The following is a 20,547-nucleotide window of genomic DNA, read 5'->3' on the forward strand; positions in this document are numbered from 1 at the left end:
TTCTTTGACTCAGACATGTGGGATGTACGTACAATTTTGTTCTTCTAAAGCGTTGGAATTGCCGCTGCGAGTCACTAAGTTTGCCTGTATTATCAATTAACTTTATTTGTTGGGCAGGGATATGGGTATCTAGGTTCCAAAGTCAGGAAAGGGCTGCACTGAAGATGTGGTCTTCTCTCTTTCAGGGTGGCTGTAAAGCCCTGGGATAAATCTCCACAGATTCTTCTGCAAGGACTATTCTTATTATGGGTCATGTTAATACAAAATGGAAAAGAGAAAAAGTGAGAGAAATGATAGGACACGGATAACTATGGTAACTAAGTGCCAGATGGCTCCCTGAATGTTTTTAATTTCATACAATACAGAGCCATGCAAGTAAGAAAAAGGAAGAATGCTCATCACCGACTAATAAGTGAGGGTCTCCACTGTGATCTGAGTCCAGCAAAATAATCAAACTTCATATTATTCTATTATTTTGATACTTTGTCTAGTTGTGCCTTTTTTACTGTTATTATTATTATTATTATTATTATTATTATTATGGTCCAAAGAGCTGTGCAGGGATTGCCAAAAATCAACAGAAAACTGTTATGTGGTATGTTGTTGAAGGTAACTTCTGCAAATTCTGATGTATGATATGAAGTTATATTTGCAATGAGAACGATAGGCCTACCAGAATCATCTTTGGAGTACTGAGAGAACCGACCTGGCATAGTCTCATTGACACTTATTGAAAAGTTGTTTCTGGAGTTTCTATTTTTCTGTTCTCAAAATAGCATTATTTTTATTTTAATAATTAATTAATTTGTTTGTTTGGCTTTCCCATGGAGGAAATTTAGTTTGCTCCAACAAAGTAATTTTGCCTTGGCTCTTTGGAAAGAGGTATGGATGATCAAGAAACCAAGAACAAGTAGCCAAACAGTTTATTGTTATTTGTCAGTGTTATTTGACAGACAATATCACCAAAAGGTATCTGGTATATTTGAATAGTAATGAGTACTCAGTAGGTGATGTTGGGTGTGCCCCCAACACCAAAATGTCTCTGATATGTAATCTGTGTTAAGCAATAGACAAAGAATGGATGGAATATAAAAAGAATTATTTATGAGCCCACTGGAGTTGGAAAGAGGGTGCATGCATGAAGGGTAAAAGAGAAACAGTGGATTTGCTATTAAACAACATGAAAGAAAAACTATTATGCAATTAGATGCATTGCAGAGATCTAGCTGTTTTTCCCATGGAGATGACTGTCCTGCAAACTATCTCACTCACTAGAACGTGATTTATTAATTTATGTTCTATATCTATATTGCTTTTATCAGTAGGCCTCCTGCAATTGTCAGTTTGACAGGTTTGTCTAGACCAGCCTTCAGAAGTTTATCGTTATTCCCCATAACATAGAATCACCACAGAATCATAGAATCATTCAGGTTGGAAAAGACCTCTAAGATCATCTAGCCCAACAGCCAATGAGAGTGCGATATTCATGCCCAAATTTAGCAAGTTTATACCGGATAATATATTTTATGGCTTGAACCTACTGCTGTAGATCACAATAGACTGTGAGTCTGCCAGTAGATTTTCTGCAAAAGGACCGCTGAATTTCACCCAGTCATTTCACTTTCTCAAATACTTTGAACATGTCTTTCTAAATCCTATCAATGTAGATATGAAAACTTCAAGCAACACAGAAACTATCACACTGTTGTGTTCACAATTCCAAAAATCCTATATCCTCACTGGTTAAGATATGGAATATTATCCTAAGCCTGAATTTAACAGGTAACTATTTCCAGTCATTAGATCTCTTGTAGCAGAAATCATAAAATCTCTTTATATGGGTACTTATACACTATGATGGGAAATAATATGTTGATAAAGCCTACATCTCTCATTGATTTTGCAGCAGGTTTTCCAGATTTTTAATGTTTCTTGTGTAATTCTTTCTGCCTCTCCATGTGGTTTACATTCTTTGCAAACACATCTGCATCCATTAATTTTCATGGGTGTATTAGAGTTAGTTGGTACCAGCTGTGACTACAGGTTTCTCAATCTGTACCATTTTGAAATTTGCTTCTCAAATATGTTCAGATATCAAAGCAAAATTTTAAAAGGACACAAATCATTTAAAAAAAGCATGATAATACTTTATGGAACTAATGGAATGCAGCACCATGTTTTTTTTATATTTGCTTATTAGCTTTAAACATCAGTATATTTTATTTAAGTAATGCAAAATAATTATTTGCCCTCACATGTAATACAACCAAAACAGAATGAAATTTGATCTTGCAGAATCTGTCTAATATTTTAAAAACACGAGGAGCCATAATGGCTCAGTTGTTATGGAGCAAATGTAAGGATACCACTGCATTTGATATTCTGTAAAGAAGGAACCTTAAATATGAAAACTCACAGCAAGTTTATACATGCTGTAAGACAACAACAGAGAAGATTACTTTTAGAAAGAATTGAAGGAATAATTTATCTACAGTTTTGACAGTAATTTTTCCTATTACAGAAGCAATGCAAACTGGCAAAAACGGACAATTTGTTATTGCACCACGTAATTTTTTTTAAGCAAATTAAACTTTCTGATTTCTTCGTCTGTGTAGCAGTAACTATATATATATATTTGGCAGAGGAGCAGGACATAAATCTCACACCAAATCAGCATTTTTATTTTGTTATAACATAAAATTGCAACACTGCCCTCTGTCAGTGTAAGATTAGTTTACATGGAAATGTACATGATAGCAACATATGTTGATGTTATTCAATAAGATCAGAGAAGTTAAGAGAATACTCTAATGAGCTTTGAAAAACAGTTGAATTGGTAACACAATAGCAGGTGGTAAATGCAAAGTAATAGACATTGGGAAAAAATCTGAAGGAATTGTGCATCTTACAGGGTTTTATGTGCATAAACCAAGTAAAGTTCTAATCATGGAGAGTCAGTGAAGACTATTTTCCATATAATGGTTGCTGTGGTGGTTTTACTCTGCTGGGCAGCTAAACACCACAACTGCTCTCTCACTCCCCCTCCTTAGATGAGGAGGGGGAGAAGTAAAGCAAAGAACAGCTCACGGGTTGAGATAAGGATAATTTAATTAAAGGGAAATAATAATAATAATTAAAGAAAGATTATTATGAATTAAACAATTTAACTAAAGGGAAATAAAAAGGGAAAGGGGAAAAGGGAGGGGGAAAAGGAAAAAAAAAAGGAGGAAAACAAACAAACAAAACAAATGAAGGCTATGTGGAAGTGCAGAGGAAAGAAATTACTCTCTACTTCCCACAAATGAGCTATGATTGACCACGTCCTTGAAGCAGGGCCTCAATGCACGTAGCCGGTGTTCAGGTGGAGGACCGACGTTTTCCCAACGAGAGCCCACCCCTCCCCTCTTCTTCCTGTTTCCACCTTTTATTGCTGAGTGTGACATCACATGGTACGGAATATCCCTTTGGTTGGTTTAGGTCAGCTGCCTTGGTGATGTTTCTCTTCTCACTTTTTGCCCACCCCCTAGAAGGGTTAGAGAGAGGCCTGATGCTGTGCCAGTACTGCTCAGCAGTAGACACAACACTGGTGTGATAACACTGCTGTTCCAGCTACAAGTGCAGAGTACAGCACTGCACTGCTGCCGGGAAAGTTAACATTCCAGCTAGACCCAGTACAGCATCGTTATAATAAACTGTAGCAAATATTTTTGGATGATTTAATCTTTGTTGTTCATCATCTGGGAATGTTTATGACTTTTAGGGAAAACTGAGTGATCACTAGCACCCAGCCTGTGTTTATGAAAAGAAATTTCTGCCTGACTAACCTTATCTTCTATGACAAGATGCCCTGCTTAGTAGATGAGGGGAAAGCTGTAGATATTGCTTATCTTGATTTTATTAAAATGTTTGACATCATCTACAACAACATTCTTCTGAATAAACAGCCTACTCATGTCTTGGAAAGGTATATGGTTCACTAGACGAAGAACAGGCTGGATGGCTGGACTCAAAGAGTCATGGTGAATGGAATTAAATCCAGTTGGCAACCAGTCACCAGTAGCATCCCCCACGGGTCAGTCTTAGTGCCAAGTTTGTTCAACATTTTTTTCAGTGATTTGGATGAGTGGATCAAGTGCAACCATAGTAAGTTTACAGATGATACTGAGTTAGCTGGGACTAACTCAGGGTAGGAAGGCTAGGAAGGCTTTGCAAAGAGATCTGGGTAGCCTTGATGGATGTGGCTGTGTCCAATTGCATGACATTGAACAAGGGTAAGTGCTGGGTCCTGCACTTGGGTAAGAATAACCCCATCCAGCAGTATAGGCTTGGTGAAGAGAGGCTGCAAAGTTCCTCATTAGAAAAGGACCTGGGGGAGCTGGTCAACAGCTAACTGATCATGAGCCAGCAGCATGCCCAGGTGGACAAGAAGGCTAATGGCATTCTGATTGGTATCAGAAGTAGTGTGGCCAGCAGAACCAGGGAAATCATTGTACCCTTCTAGGTGGCAATGGTAAGACCACACTTTGAGCAGTGTGTTCAGTTTTGGGCCCCTCACTACAAGAAGGATATTGAGCTGCTTGAGTGTGTGCAGAGATGAGCAATAAAGCTGAAGGGAATAGAAAACAGATGTTACGAGGCTGAGGGAACTGAGGTTGTTTAGTCTGGAGAAGAGGAGGCTGAAGGAAGACTTCATCACTCTCTACAACTACCTGAGAGGAGGTTGCAGTGATGAGGGTGTTGATCTCTTTTCTCAGGTAACAAGCGATTGGATGCAAGGAAATGTTGTCAAGTTGCATCAGGGGAGGTTTAGATTGGACATTGAGAAGAATTTCTTCACAGAGAGAGTTGCCATGCATTGGAACAGGTTGCCCAGGGAAGTGGTGGAGTCCCCACCCCAGAGGTATTCAAGTGACTTGTAGATGTGGCACTAAGGGACAAAGTTTAGTGTTGTTACTCAGTAGGTCAGGTTAATGGTTGGGCTTGATGATCTTGAAGGTCTTATCCAACATAGATAATTCAATGATTAGGGTAAGAAGAAAAAAATCAACAACTGCAGAATATCTTCTCCTGTTTTTCTGTACAATCACAAATATATCTTACATGATTGCTGCTGCTTGCTTTCTGAGATGAGATATTGAGCTACATACATCATAAATAAAATTAAATATATGCTTTAATATTCTGGTAAAATTATAGATGAAACATTGAACTAAAAATTTTTTTCAAGACTGCTTGGACCATATGAAATTGGAGAATGAGATCACTGAAGATTCTACAGAAAAAGACTTGATTCACACTTTATAAATAGTAATGTTTCAGTAAGGGCTAGTAGTTTTTTTAAGTACTTGTCTAATTTAAAAAGAAACTACAGGAATAAGTTACTGCGAACATCAGGATGACAGTTATTCAAGCTCATTAATAAATATACTTTTAAACTGCGTTATATAAATAATATATATATAGATGTACAAATTAACTTTTGAATTAATGTCTGTTCTGAAGTAGAAAAAAAACAGTTCTACTTAAAAAAAGGAAGCTTTACTTTTTTTTTTTTAACTTAACTATTTTTTTTTAAACATATTCTTTTTTCCACAGTATGTTAATATGTTTTCCACTCTCTGAAACTTTAATAATCTACAGTTTTCTCACTTTATAAGGAGTTCAAATTATGTGAAATGGAGCAAAATAAAAATATATAAATAAATAAATAAATAAAATAGATAAATAAATAAAAAACACACTGGTTTATGAGTAGGATAGAATTTAGCCTAAGATTTCCAGAATAATACTTATTTGGGACTGGGGATTCATAGAATGCTGAATATCCTTGGGGGGGTTCCTAAGCTCACTGTATTGTAACAAATGCTGCTTAGCTCTGTCATATTTACCAGAGCCTTCTAAGCTTAACTGAAGATACCGTGAGAATTCATCAGTTCCTTTGAACTGTTGATTTTAAACAGCTCTAGTTAAAAATTTGTCTCTTCGTTATTTTTTTTTTCCTACTTCAGCTTTCATACTTTGCTTTTTTTCTCCTTTCTTCACTAGATAAAATAACCCTTATATATCCAACATTATTGTCCTGTGAAGTTTCCCATTGTCTGTAGTTGTCATTTATTTTCTTAAAGAAAGTCTTCATAAGGAAAAATGATGAAGCAGTTTACAATGTCAAACAAGTTACAGAAATCTAAGACTTTCACATCATTGACTGTTTATTCTATGAAGCAAATGGTCTTCTCAAAGAATGAAATTGTTTGTTTGACAAGACCTTCATAAAGCCCTGTTGATTGGCATTCATTTTATTCTTATTTGTTAATTCTTAATTAATAAAAATTGAAATTGGTGTTTCCATTTTTACTTTGAATATGCAAGTTTATGCATAGCTGCTATCAAAAACATTTTTTGATTATTATTATTGCTAGAAAAAGAATACTTTTACCTTCTCTCACTCTCTCCTTCATTTTAGGAGTTACAGTTCTTGAAGGGCCTATTTATGCAGTAGGAGGCCATGATGGTTGGAGCTATTTGAATACAGTTGAGAGGTGGGACCCTCAAAGTCAGCAGTGGACATTTGTGGCAAGTATGTCAATTGCCAGAAGCACTGTTGGAGTAGCAGCGTTAAATGGCAAGTGAGTAGGGTATTCTTATAAAGTTGAAACATTTTTTAGAAGGATAAATAACTGACACACAGTAGTAAAAAACTTTTAGCATATTGTAATAGAGGGTGTCTTTTAAAATAAATGTAGACACAGTTGTCCACACTTTCATATCTTGTGGATCTTACATTCATTTTAAATGTCAATTATGTATAATTTTCTATATTCCTTTTGCTTTTCTATATTCCCTTTGTTTAATATTTATATCAAATACATAAGAAAATAGACATGAAATTTCAGTGTGTATGGTCAGTATAAACTAATTCAGAAAAAATTGTCAGTTGACTCATCTGACTTGTATACGTTGTATATGCCAGTTCTAGTTAACCAACTGAGTTTAATCACCATCTAAAATAGTGACAGGATACATTGTTTATGCACTTTACACCTTGCTTCAACCAAACATTGGCCCATGAGAACTGCTTTGTCTAAATGCAACTACGTTCACACAGGAAGTAAGCAGAAATTTGATTTTTGTCAAACCACTCAGACTGCATTAAACCAGAAATTCTAAATGTATTCAGAATCTAAGTTTTTCTTTTATAACTTTCACTTTTTTTTTTTTTTTTTTTTTTAATGTGGTACTTAGGAAAACTCATTTTACAGTTACACTATTGTGTATTACTAGTTGCTTATCACTTTCAAAAAAATTGCTTTTAGCTATGTGGCTAAAAAGACATGATGTCAACTGTAAAATTTTGAAGTGGTATAGGAATTCTTCATACCTGACCCAAAGGTTTTGTAGACATCTACAATGGAGCCAATCATCCTCATCAGCTTGCCTTATGGTTAAATGAAGAAATACATACTTTTAAGATATCACTTTTCTTACATATATCAGACATTTATGCTAGGTCAGCATGATCAGTGCTCTGTAAGTGCCCATTTTACTCCACCAACTAGAAGGGAAACCTGGGGACTTTCTCAGATTCTGACTTACATATTGTTGATACCTTAAGTGAGGAAAATAAATCCTATCATAGGCAATTGAACATAAATGAAGGGTAGTGAGTAAAGGATCACTTAACTGATCAGCTTCCATGAAATACTTAGTCTGTAAATCACTTACAGACACCATCTGGTAAATATTTTGTAAAGAGACAATGAATCAGAAAGAATCATGATTAATTTTGTGCATTTGCCTCAACTTCAACAATTTATTTTAAAAGTAGACAAAAAATTGTAATATTGACAAAAGAGTTGCAGAAAAATGTTACTCTTTGCTGAGTTTAATTTTTTTTTTTTGTTAAGGAAAAAAATATATTTTTTTTGTTTGCATTTTTATTTTTATACTGGCCAGAATTATACTTTTGCTTAGTGGGTTTCACAAGAAAGTATGTGTCTGTATGTGCATTTTAACAGTGCTTGAGAATACTGGAAGAAACAGTAATGCAGATTTCTCAAATATTATTTTCTTCAGACTTTATTGATACTGAATGGCAAGGAACAACAACAACAAAACAAAACAGCTGCAGATGTGTGATAGAATGAGAAAATAAATATTGAAGACACGAAAAAATAGTTAATAAAAGTTAGAATTAATATATATATATATAATGACATATTAAAGCTATTGGGTTTCATGGTATTGCACATTGCATTGCTATTGCATAATTCAACAACCTACTATGTTTTTCCTGTCCCATCTCTTCCGGTTGAAAATTGTTCAGTTTACATACAATTGGATAAAATCTCAATAGTCCTTGTGCATATCCCACCTACTGTACAGGTCTGAGATTCTGAGATAGGTAGGCTGAACAGCTTTCTGGGATTGTCAGACTCTTTGCATTGATTGTAAGAGACAGTGAATATAAAAGTCAAACAAGGAGCTTATTAATTTAATAGCCCACAAACAACTATGTTAACAGACTTTACTTAATTATTTAGTTAATGGTGTCACATGCTCAGATGATCTACTGCACATCCACAAAATTAGGATTTAGTTTCATGTTGTGAAATCACCTGTAAGCCACTGAAACTTAATTGTAATTGGTTTCTTTTACTAAGCTGCGAGGGCATTGAAATGTTCCAGAGTAGATCAAACGGACAAAGCCACTTTAATAACTCTTACTCTAAAGGAATACAGCTTCAATAATGTATGATCCATGCAACAAACTAGCAGAGACAAGATCTCTGATAAATGAGAAGGGACAACTGGTAACAATGGATATGGATAAGGCTGAGGTACTCAACAACTTCTTTGCCTCAGTCTTCACTGGCAGTCAGGCTTCCTATGTCTCTTATTTCCCTGAAACTGTATATGAGGGTAGCAAAGTCTCTCCCACTCTAAGCAAAGAGCTGTCAGAACTCCTGACACAGCTTAACAACTACAAGTCTATGGGACCTGATGACACATATCCCAGGGTCCTAAGAGAACTGGCTGATGTAATCATTAAGTCACTCTCCATCCTATTTGAAAAGTGCTGGCAGTCAGGCCAAGTCCCTGGTGACTGGGAAAAGGGAAACATCACTTCCATTTTTGAAAAGGGTAGAAAGGAGGACCTTGGGAACTTCAGACCAGTGAGCCTCACCTCTGTGCCTGGGAAGATCATAGAACACATCCTTATGGAAGCAGTGTTAAAACACATTCAAGACAAGCATGTGATCTAAGACAGTTAGCGTGGCTTCATCAACAGCAACTTGTGTCTGTCCAATCTGGTGGCCTTCTATGATAGAGTGACTGCATCAGTTGACAAAGGAAGATTGTCCGATGTCATTTACCCAGACTTCTGTAAGGCTGTCATATACCTACCATGACATCGCGTAGTCATCATTATGTGCTTGCAGCCCAGAAGGTTATCTGTATCCTGGGCTGCATCAAAAGAGCCATGGCCAGCAGGTCGAGGAAGTCATTTTCCCCCTCTTGTGAGGTCTCACTTGGAGTATTGCATCCAGGTCAGGTACCCAGGGAACAAGAAGTCTGTTGATCTGATAGAATGGGTCTAGAGGAGGCCCCATAAATTGACCAGAGGGCTGGAAAACTTCTTCTATGAAGAAAGGCTGAGAAAGCTTGGAAATTTTCAGCATGGAGAAGAGAAGGCAGCTCTAGGGAGACCTCATTGTGACCTTGAACTGGACCTGTAAAAGAGATGTAGAGTGACTTCTTATATGGGCAGATAATGACAGGACAAGGGGAAATAGTTTTAAATTGGAAGAAGGGGGATTTAGCTTAGGTGTTAGGAAGAAATTCTGCACTCAGAGGGTGGTGAGGCACTGGAAAAGGTTGCCTCAAGAAGCTGTGGATGCCCAGCACCTGTTCAAGACCAGGTTAGATGAGGCCCTGAGCCAACTGATCTAGTGGGTGGCACCCCTGTCAGGGGTTTTGGAACTGCGTGATCTTTAAGTTCCCTTCCAACCCAAGAGATTCTATGACTGATTCTTAGTTAATAAATGCTCACTTGAATGTGTGTGTTACATGTAGAATATTTTCAAATGAAAAAAGAATATTACCTGTGTCTCTGTTCTTTTTAACTGCACCTTTCACAGCAAAAAGACCATCCCTTTACTTTTATTCAGACTGACTTTAAATGGTAGAACATCAGAGCAGTACACTGAGTTACGTGTCAAATTTGCACACACAGGGAAGCAGGTCATTCACATGGGGCCACTGAGGAACTAAGGAGAAGGGAGTTCTGACCTTTATTGATCATCACATCTGCAATGATATGTTTCAGTGACCTTTATATTTCTACCTGCTGCTGTTATTTATATCAAGTATCACAAACTATTATTGATCTATGATAGGTGACAAAAAAGTTATCATTAAATTTTAACTTTTAAAATAGTACTATTTTAAGTGCCTTTTCAAAGCAGCTTTTACTTTTCTTTTACTTGAGATTGTTTTTTTCTTCTCCTGAGGAACAGTGAAAGAGCACTGAGAAATGCTGCAGGACATTATTTCCCATTTATACATATCTGCCTTGTTCTTTTAACAGAGGAACAGCAATGCATTATTATTATTATCATTATTAATTATTTTTATTGCTATTATTTCTATTTATTTTTTGTTTGTTTATTTCTGTTTTTGTAATTCTTTACAGATTCCATCTAAGTTTAGGCATTGTACAACAAGGAAAGGAGAAAGGGGATGCTAGGAACTGGAAGTTACTTATGCAAAGCTATGGTATGTTAGCCTTAGTTAACAGTCACATAGCCACCCATCTCCTTGGCAAGCCAGATGGGCAAAAATAGGTTGAGAAAGCTTTCAGGTAAAGATAAGGACAGGGAGATCACTTACCAATCGTCATCATAGGCAAACCATACTTACCTCAGAGAAAATGCCAATATTTTATTGCCAATAAAAATATATTTGGGTAGTGAGGAACAAAGACAATTTTGGAGCAACATCTCTCCTCCCTGCTTTCCCATGTTTAACTTCATTCCTGATTCCTCTAACCCCACCCCCAGGCAACATAGTGAATGGGGGGATACATATTGTCAGTCCATAACATTTCTTCACTGCAACTTTTCCCTTTTCACACATTTCCTGTGTTCCATCATGGGCTCTCTCAGTCCTTCTGATAATATTCAGCTGCTCCAGTGCAGGCTTTCTCCACAGGTCACAGTTGCTTCAGGAAATGTCCATCTGCTTCACCGTGGGGTCCTCCAGAGTGTGGATATTGTCTCCAGTGCCATGGAGCACTTTCTTGTTCTTTTACTTCTGTGTTGCCTCTGCTGTTTTTCTTTTTGTCTCCTTGCTCTGCCCATGTAACATTATTTTTTTTCTTCCCTTCTTAAATACATTTTCACCAAGGCACCACCATCTTACCTGTATTCATGCTCTGCTAAGGCTGTTGGAGCCCTCTGGAATCAGTTCTGTCTGGCATGGGTCATTTTTCACCAAGACTACCCATGATGCATCCCCACCCCTGCTGCTAACACCTTGATACCTGTACTCAGTACTATTGGAATAACTATTTTTGGCTATCTCTGTGTTGAGTTAGAAGGCCAGACTTCCTATCCAATGTTCTCTAAATGGAGTTTGGAAGCCAGCAAGGAAACCATTTAAACTAGGCAAAGGTAAAAGTTGAAGGATGGGGATGGGATTCAGGAACCCAATTAGCAGGTCTGACCTGGGCAAATGATCAGCAGTAGCCAGGGCTGACTTTCTGATAGTGTATTTGAAAAAGACTAGGTGGAATATTTAAAAAAATACTGGAGCATTTGGGAGGTTTGTGCTAAACCTCCACCTGTAGTTCTTATTTCATAATTTTGGTACCAAAAGAAGTAAACAAATGGTCAAACATTATTGAGTTACTGACTAATAATTAATAAGCTGTAGAAAGAATTCAAAAGAATGACTTTTTAAAGTAGGAACAAATTAATGTCTTTAACATTAGAGTTGTTTAAAAAGTGTCATCTTTATTAATTCTTTTTCTTTCTTTTTTCCTGTTTAGCTTTGTCATTGATGTTTAAATGTATTCCCTTTTAATGTTTGTTTGAGAGGAAGTACGACATAAAAATATGAATTTGTGTTTGTGTCCTTTATGAGATAATTTATAATCAATCGCCAAATGTCAGATTTTGTGTACAAAATCTTGATTGTACAGATAAAATGTTAAATGACTTCCACAAAATAGAAATTCTGTTTAACCATTCATAGAAATAGAGTATACTAAATATTTTTTAAAGACTGCATATATGTATACAGTTACTGTTTTGTCCCTTCACACACATGCAAATTCACCTTTTGGATTTTCAGATAAATCACTATTTTTGTTTGTTTGTTTGTTTGTTTGTTTGTTTTTTGAGAGTGATGACATCTAGATTAATTTAAAAAAATGTTATAATTTATATTCATTCAGTTATGTTCATTCAGTTCCACCTGTTTTACAATAATTTGATTAGTTTATTAATGTATGGATTATTTTATTTATTACAAGCTGGATTATTTTCTTAGCAGTGTTTTTCCTTTTTAATTTTGAATGGGAAACACAGAGATCTGGCCAATACAGGTATCAGCCTACATACAGGGGAATATTTTGTTTTCAGGTTCTTTAATGAAAGAAAGCTGGAATGAATCTTTTGTTATTTAGATCAATATTGAGCCTATTCTAAGTAGCAGCTGCTTTTGTTTAATATGTCCCTTATGACTATTGTGCATTATTGCAAAGTGAATATCAGAAAGGTTAGCTTGCTGAACCTTCATTTTCAAGAAAATAGCAAAATCCAAACCAAATTAGCATGTGCACATGAAAGGTTCTCAAAAATTGTCTTGTACTTAGTCACTCACATGGATATATTTGTTGTGTAATGACCTCAGAGAGTCATGGGTTAATAATTCCACAAAGACCTTAGTAGCAGTTCAATGTCTGGCACAAGAGAATTAGCAATGTATTACATCCATATAACCACCTACAAAACTTGACTGAGTGGCTGATTACAGCCTCCTCCAAGAGTTCTACTCCTTTGCCTTTCATGCATCATATAGTAAACTGTCTGTGGCATTTTCTCTTAGCAGAATCATTAAGGCTTATTAGTAATTCAGTGCCCTGCTCTGATCTTTTGTACTTTGGTGCACAAATTCATATTTCCTATGTGGGAATCCCATACAGCTCAGTGAATGTGCAGTTCAATTCATTTCATTATATTCATCCTACTTTTTCAATAAATATTTAACTTGGTGTTTTACCTCCAGCCTGTAAAGTAGGAAATGTCTGCACAGGCCTGCTTCTTTTCATGAGGCTAGGCTAGCCCTAACAAGGGGTAGAGGGGATACAAGTTAAGTAAACATATGTGACTCAGGACAATGAAAATTGTGAAAGTTTACAGTATTTTTTTTCTAGACTCCAAGACAGAGTCATTTGCAACTGAGATACTTTTTAAAACCTAACAGATTGTTAGAAAACATGGCAGATGCTAAAGCCATTGCAAGGTGGGAATTTACCGAGGCTGTTTTCTCTTGATATACTATGATCAGGAACCCAGCTGCTTAGGCCACATTAGTATTTTGCAGATCACCCAACATCCAGATCACTAGTGAAGATGTTAAATAGGACTGGACCCATTACTGATGTCTGGGATACTCTTCTTATTACTGGCGTCCAACTAAACTTTGCAGTACTGACCACTAGCCTCAGAGTCCAGCCGTCCAGCCAGTTTTTGATCCATCTCACTGTCTGCTCATCTAGCCCATACTTCAACAACGTCTTTATGAGGATCTTATGCAGGACACCGTCAAAAGCCTTACTGAGGTCCAGGAAGAAAATACCTACGGCTCCCTGCTCATCCATCAGGCTCATGATTTCATTATAGAAGCTTATAAGGTTGGTCAGGCATGAGTTCCCCTTGGTGAATCCATGCTGACTACTCCTGATGATTTTTTTCATGTGCCTGGAAATGGTTTCTAGGTTTAGCTGTTCCATCACCTTCCCAGGGATTGAGGTGAGGCTGATCATTGTGTAGTTCCCCAGATCTTCCTTCTCACCGTTCTTGAGGATAGGATTGGCATTTGCTTTCCTCCAGTCTTCAGACACTTTTTCCAGTCGCCATGATCGAGCAAACGTTATTGAGAGTGGCCTTTCAATCACATCTGCCAGCTCCACTAGTGGCTGCATCCCGTCAGAGCTACCAGCCAGAAGATGGCCAGCACTGTGGGGGGACAATAAAAAGGGCTTTTTAAAATACGTAGTCTGCATGAAGAGGACCAGAGACCTGTTACTTGATGAGGAAGGTCACTTCACAAATAGAGACAAAGCAGAGACATTTAATGCCTTCTTCACCTCTGTCTTTAACACTGATGGTGGGCACTGTGACACCCAGAGCATTGAGCTGGAGGACCTGGACTGCAGGAACAATAAACTCCCAGCAAAGCCTAAACTTGCACAGGATTTGTTGCTCCAACTGGCTGCGTAGAAATCTATGGGGCCTGATGGGATTCATCCCAGGGTATACTGAAAGAGCTGCCTTATATTATTGTGAGATATCTTTCAATTATTTTTCAATGGTCTCAGGAATCTGGAGAGGTCCCAGTCCTCTGGAAGCTGGCAAATGTTCCAGTTTTCAAGAAGGCCAAGGAAGAAGATCCTTGTAATAACAGGCCTTTCAGTTTCACTTCAGTGCCTGTTAAAATTATGGAAAAGATTATTCTGGGAGTTACTGAAAAACACTTGAAAGGTAATGCAGTCATTGGTCACAGCAAACACAGGTTCACAAGGGGGAAGTCCTGTTTAACAAACTTAATTCCCTTTTATGACAAGGTTACCCATCTATTTGACCAAGGGAAGCCAGCTGATATAATCATTCTGTATTTCAGGAAAAGTTTTGACACCGTTTCTCACAGTATCCTTATGAACAAAATATCCAGCATTCAGCCAGACAAATGCTTAATACAGTGAGTGAATAGTTGGCTGATGGGTCAGGCTTAAAAGGTAAATGGGGTTAGGTCAGGCTGGTGGCTAGTCTCTACTGGGGTTCCCCAGGCTTTGATTTTATGGTCCGTTCTCTTAATGTTTTCATAAATGACCTGGAAGCAGAACTTAAATCTATACTGAGTAAGTTTGTGCATGACACTAAATTAGGAGAAGCTGTTGGCTCCCTGGAGTGCAGAGAGACCTTGCAGGGAGATTTTGACAGGCTAGAGGGCTGGGCAATCACTGGCCACATGAAATTCTCCCCAGGGAATTGGTCATGGCTCCAAATCTAATGATGTTCAAGCGTTTGGACAACACTCTCAGAAACATGATTTGATTTTGGCGTGATCCTGTGTGGATCCAAAAGTTGGACTCAGTTCTTACAGGTCTTCTTCAACACAGGATGTTCTATGATTCTGTGATTCTGTCTGGGTTCTCTTCAACATTGAGGACAGTGAACCTATTTTGTAGTTGCAAGCCTTCATGTGAATCTTCTTGTCATTGCTAGAGGTCACCACTTTCCACCCTTCCCCTTCTCCAGATGCCATACTTATCTCAATGGTGGGAATGGACACTTTTCACCAGCAGTCAGGATCAGAGGCTCTGCAAGTCTGTAGCAGATAAGAGCCTGTCTATGCCCCATTCATATTATTTGATACAGCACAACATGTTTACCTGTTTTCATAAACTTTTTACTTGACAGCACAGCTCTTGTAAGATGGCACACCTCCTTCAGAGTGGTGGTCCATCTCTCCTGACCTCAGAGAGGGGCCCCAGGCATTCTCTACAGCCAGGGACCTGGAGGGCTGCATCTTCCATCTGAAGTTCTGCCTGTGTCAAAGCCTCCAACCTAGCAGGGATAGCTGTTCCAACACCTTCTGGTCTGTGGCATGTCACCACCATATTCAAGAATGTACCAAAGACATCCTTAATTCTAATACCTGATAGGAGAAGTCAGTCTGCTCGCACTGCCTAGCTGAAATTTTCTTAATGTAACGTATGTACCGATCTAGACAGAGGGCGGCAGTGTGAAATATAAAGATTCGCAGCCAATTTTTAAGTTGTGCAGCTTTCACACTTGCAAGTGCAGACTTTTGAGAAGCATTCATCCTTCAGTGTCTTATCATGGTAAAAACAGCAAAATATATTAGTTTCCCACATTGTGTATTATTCTGAAAGTTGTTTTTAATTATCTTCAATGGGAGATGAAGTATGTCTCAAAGATTACTTAATGCCTTTTTGTTGAAACCCAAAGAAGGCCTTGTTCAGTGCAGCCAGAAAAGTCTAAAGATACTCCCCTGACTAAATGTAGAAATTTACTGGAATTTTACTGAACCATGAAAATTATCAGTGCATTGCATTTATATGACTGTCATATATGGATGTTACATTCATGTATGTATATGTATGCACACAATTTCTTATTTCCACATTTATATACATCAGGAAGGACATAAACATATCTTACTGAAATTGAAGAAAGCTAAACATCTAATTTGATACTCACCTAAGTATCTTTATGGACCACAGCCCTTAAAGCTGCTATCAAATATCTACTATATTTAGTAGAACAAAATCCCATGCCATCTTCACTGTTAACTATTTTTTTTCTAATTTGAAAGTTGATCAACTTCTTAATAACTGGTATTGGGATAAAATTAAATTTCTTTTGAATTGGTAGGTCAGGTTCAGATGAGTCTTTCATTATGGATTGAATTTAGTGAATGGAAAAGGATTTGTTCATTGTGAATCACAGAATCACAGAATTTCTAGGTTGGAAGAGATCTCAAGAACATCAAGTCCAACCTCTGACCTAACACTAACAAGTCCTCCACTAAACCATATCCCTAAGCTCTATATCTAAACATCTTTTAAAGACCTCCAGGGATGGTGACTCCACCACTTCCCTGGGCAGCCTATTCCAATGCCTCACAACCCTCTCAGTAAAGAAGTTCTTCCTAACATCCAACCTAAAACTCCCCTGGCGCAACTTAAGCCCATTCCCCCTTGTCCTGTCACCAGGCTCGTGGGAGAACAGACCAACCCCCACCTCGCTACAGCCTCCTTTAAGGTACCTGTAGGGAGTGATAAGGTCACCCCTGAGCCTCCTCTTCTCCAGCCTGAACAATCCCAGCTTCCTCAGCTGCTCCTTGTAAGACTTGTTCTCCAGACCCCCTCGTAGCCCTTCTCTGGACTTGAAGTCTGGACTGTGAAGGTCACAGACTAAATGATTTAAGACTTTTTTTCAGGTCATACGTATAATTGCAATGCACTGATAATTTTCATACTTCAGTAAAGACTGAGGAACTGGCGCAATTGTATTAAATAAATTAAATATTAATATGCTGTAATTGTGATTGTTAGAGCTGAAGTAACACTTCAAAATTTCATACCAAGCTAACAAGATAAGAAAATGTCTGCAAATGTTATTTCCTGTCAGTGTTTTTTTGTTGTTTTTTTTTTTTTTTTGTTTGTCAGTTTGTTTTTCATGTTTGTTTGTGTGTGTGTTTTTTAGGCTTTTTGTTTGTTTGTAAGTTTCTTTGCTCTTATAAGTTATTGATGATTCAGTTATTCTTCTACAAATCCATTTGAACTAAGAAGAGTACTGTACTTGGTATACATAATTGCAGTCATGTAAAGAGAAAATGTTTCATACTGCATGTTTTCTGACTAGAATATTCTCACTGACTACAAACATTTACTTTTAAATAAATATTTATAAAATACTTGAATATTTTAGCTGATACTGAAATACAGCAGTGCTTTTCCTTATCAAAAAGTCATGCTTCTCACATCTGTTCCCATAACCAATCTTACATTATCCACCCTCTAAGAATTAAAACAAAATATGACTTAGGATGATATTAATTTTAAAGACATTAAGTATTTTACAAATACAAGTAGTTTTACAAAACCCTTTTGCAATGAGGAGGAAGACAAATACGTTTCAGACTAACACAACTTTTCAGGCTTAGAATATTTTTGTAGAAACGTTTAAAATCTTATGTCTCTTCCTACTATATTTTACTCTGAACGTACTTTGACCTATAAGTGAATATCTATTTTAATTTAAACCCTGTAGATATTATTTCAGTTTCCTTTATGACAGATTTGAAACTGCTGATATTTCATGTTTGCTATTTATTAACACCTGCATTTGATCAAACTCTTTTCTCTATATTATTGATTATAATTATTAAATAATATTACTATTATTCTGCCTCCCTCTATAGGGAAAAAGGAACACTTGTTGAAAATATTCTTCCTTAGCTGCAGAAGCTAAAAAAAGAAATGCAGATATTTTGTAATATTTTAGTCAGGAAATTGTGCAATAAATCAATGAAGACACAGAAAAATGGAACGGTATTTTGGCCTAAAAAGATTGAACTGAAAGAGCAGATGAATATTGTAATAATTAACTCCATCTAGCACATTCTGTGAAAGAAAAAACATTTTCTTATTTAATGACAGTTTTGCTGTATTTATTTATTTTTAATAAATAAGACAGCAAATAAGGGGCCTTAACCTCATACTATACTAAATTATTAATTGCAATCAGTCACTGGTCTTGCAAAGAAAATATAGCCCATATTATAACTTTGATTAAAATAAAATTTATTTGAAACAGGTTATTCCTTTTAGCAAAGTATACTGTGTAGTGTAGGAAGCAAAGCTTTGCTGGTATGATAATATCCATGCAAAGGTATTTTTCTCATAGTCTTTTCTAATACCAGTAGTTCATATTTCTGTGATTGCTGGCCCTTATTATATGACTTATCTTCATTTTATTTTACTTATTTTTTTATCAAACTGTATGTATTCTTAACTTATCCCACTACTGCAAACCCAAACACATAAAATAATGTTACCAAATATATAAAATACCTTTCCAAATTTACAGACAGAAATAAGTCTTCATTACTGCTTTCCATTCAGAAAATTGTTATTTTCAACTTTTGACAATGTACTATTGTTCAATGGCATAACCAAGGCTGTGAAAGAAGACCTAACCAAAAGGTCTAATCAAAGCCAAGAGAGCTTTCCTCTACACAGTTTTCTTCCTAGGTCAGGTGTGGATTGATTGAGAAATACAGTAGTCCAGCACTGATAAAAATTACTACCTTCCCCTTGCTTCCACCAGGCAGATACCCTTTGTGACAAGTAATTTTTGGTTGCTCTTTCGGGCATACTGAAAGGGCAGAAGAGGTCAAAAGGGGGCTTAAGCAAAAGACTGGATATGGTCTTTGATATTCTCAGTAAAAGAATTTTGAAAGGCAAAACCTTGAAAGGCAAAAAGAAATGCAGCAAAAGCATGATTCAACTGTTTTCACAATCCATAGTATCTTACATCAAAGACACTTGGTTCTTTTGAGGCTGGCTTGTCAAACAGAATTTAAAAATGGTTTTACTGATTAGTTACCAAAGTTTTGTAATGATAGCACTGAGATAAATGGTTTTGATCCAACTAGTCGTGATTTATCCTATCCTCTGTTTCAAAACCTTAATTGCATTTTCTAGCCATTTTTATACATACACATATATATGTGTGTTTGTGGTTAAGAATCTGTGTCCATCTTAGTACAAAAGAAGTGATCAAATCCTGGAAAAACAAATTACTAATATATAAATTATTATTATTTCAAGCTCAGAGAAGACTGAATTTGTTGTAAATTCATATCTACTCCCACTCTAAATAAGCTGAAATTTAGAGCATTGGAGAACAGAGATCAGTTTGTAAGGCAAAACTTTAATTGTGATCAGTGGACATAAAAATACTAAGTATTGAATGCTCATTTTCACTTGTTGATTTTTCCCTATAAACAGTGATAACTATAAAATAAATTCAAACAATTTTAATGAAATGCATCTCTGTGTATGGACGTATAGTTCAGTAAAAAGAATATTGCCACCTCAAAAATGAATGAAGATAAGTTTACTATGTGATTGTGACTATGCTTATATCTTAAGCTTCCTTTTTAATCATGCAGTGCTGAAAATAAAAGTCTTAAACTATTGTAGGTACGCAAAAACTGTTAGAAGTTATGGTATCTACAAGAAGTCTACAGATGCCAATAATGAAACAGAAAAAAATGAGCTCTGTGTTGGTCGCAAAGTTAGACCTTTTGTGGTAGTATCCCAGTATTAGAGTGTAGTTAAAGAGTATAGTAAAGGAACAGACAGAAGTAATACACAGTAATAGAGTACAAGTAAAAGAAGCAATACACAAGTAATACACAGCATTTAGGTAAAGTAAGATACTAAGATAACATTTTGAATTTCCAATGTGAAATTGTTATAAAAAAAAGAAAAAAAGAAAAAAGAATTTTCATAGAATATCATGAGTTGGAAGGGACCCATAAGAATCATCACGTCCAACTCCTGTGTTGCCAAAGGACCACTCAAAAAATCAGACCACGTGTCTGAGGGTGTTGTCCAAATGCTTCTTGAACTCCAGCAGGCTTCGTGCTGTGACCACTTCCCTGGGGAACCTGTTCCATTGTCCAATCACCCTCGCAGTGAACAACATTTTCCAGATGTCCAGC

At 36.6% G+C, this 20,547-nt stretch overlaps 1 protein-coding gene across 1 annotated transcript in view; it reads left to right on the forward strand.

Annotated features, from left to right (window-relative positions):
* The window catches only part of KLHL1 (kelch like family member 1), a 245,005-nt gene that overhangs the window by 204,050 nt on the left and 20,408 nt on the right, over positions 1-20,547 (forward strand). Inside the window, exon 8 of the mRNA XM_027472827.3 lies at positions 6,464-6,626. Within this exon, the coding sequence (XP_027328628.1) occupies positions 6,464-6,626 (163 nt within the window). The remainder of the gene's footprint in view (positions 1-6,463; positions 6,627-20,547) is intronic.

Source organism: Anas platyrhynchos, chromosome 1, assembly GCF_047663525.1.
Source record: "Anas platyrhynchos isolate ZD024472 breed Pekin duck chromosome 1, IASCAAS_PekinDuck_T2T, whole genome shotgun sequence".
Lineage (NCBI taxonomy): Eukaryota > Metazoa > Chordata > Aves > Anseriformes > Anatidae > Anas > Anas platyrhynchos.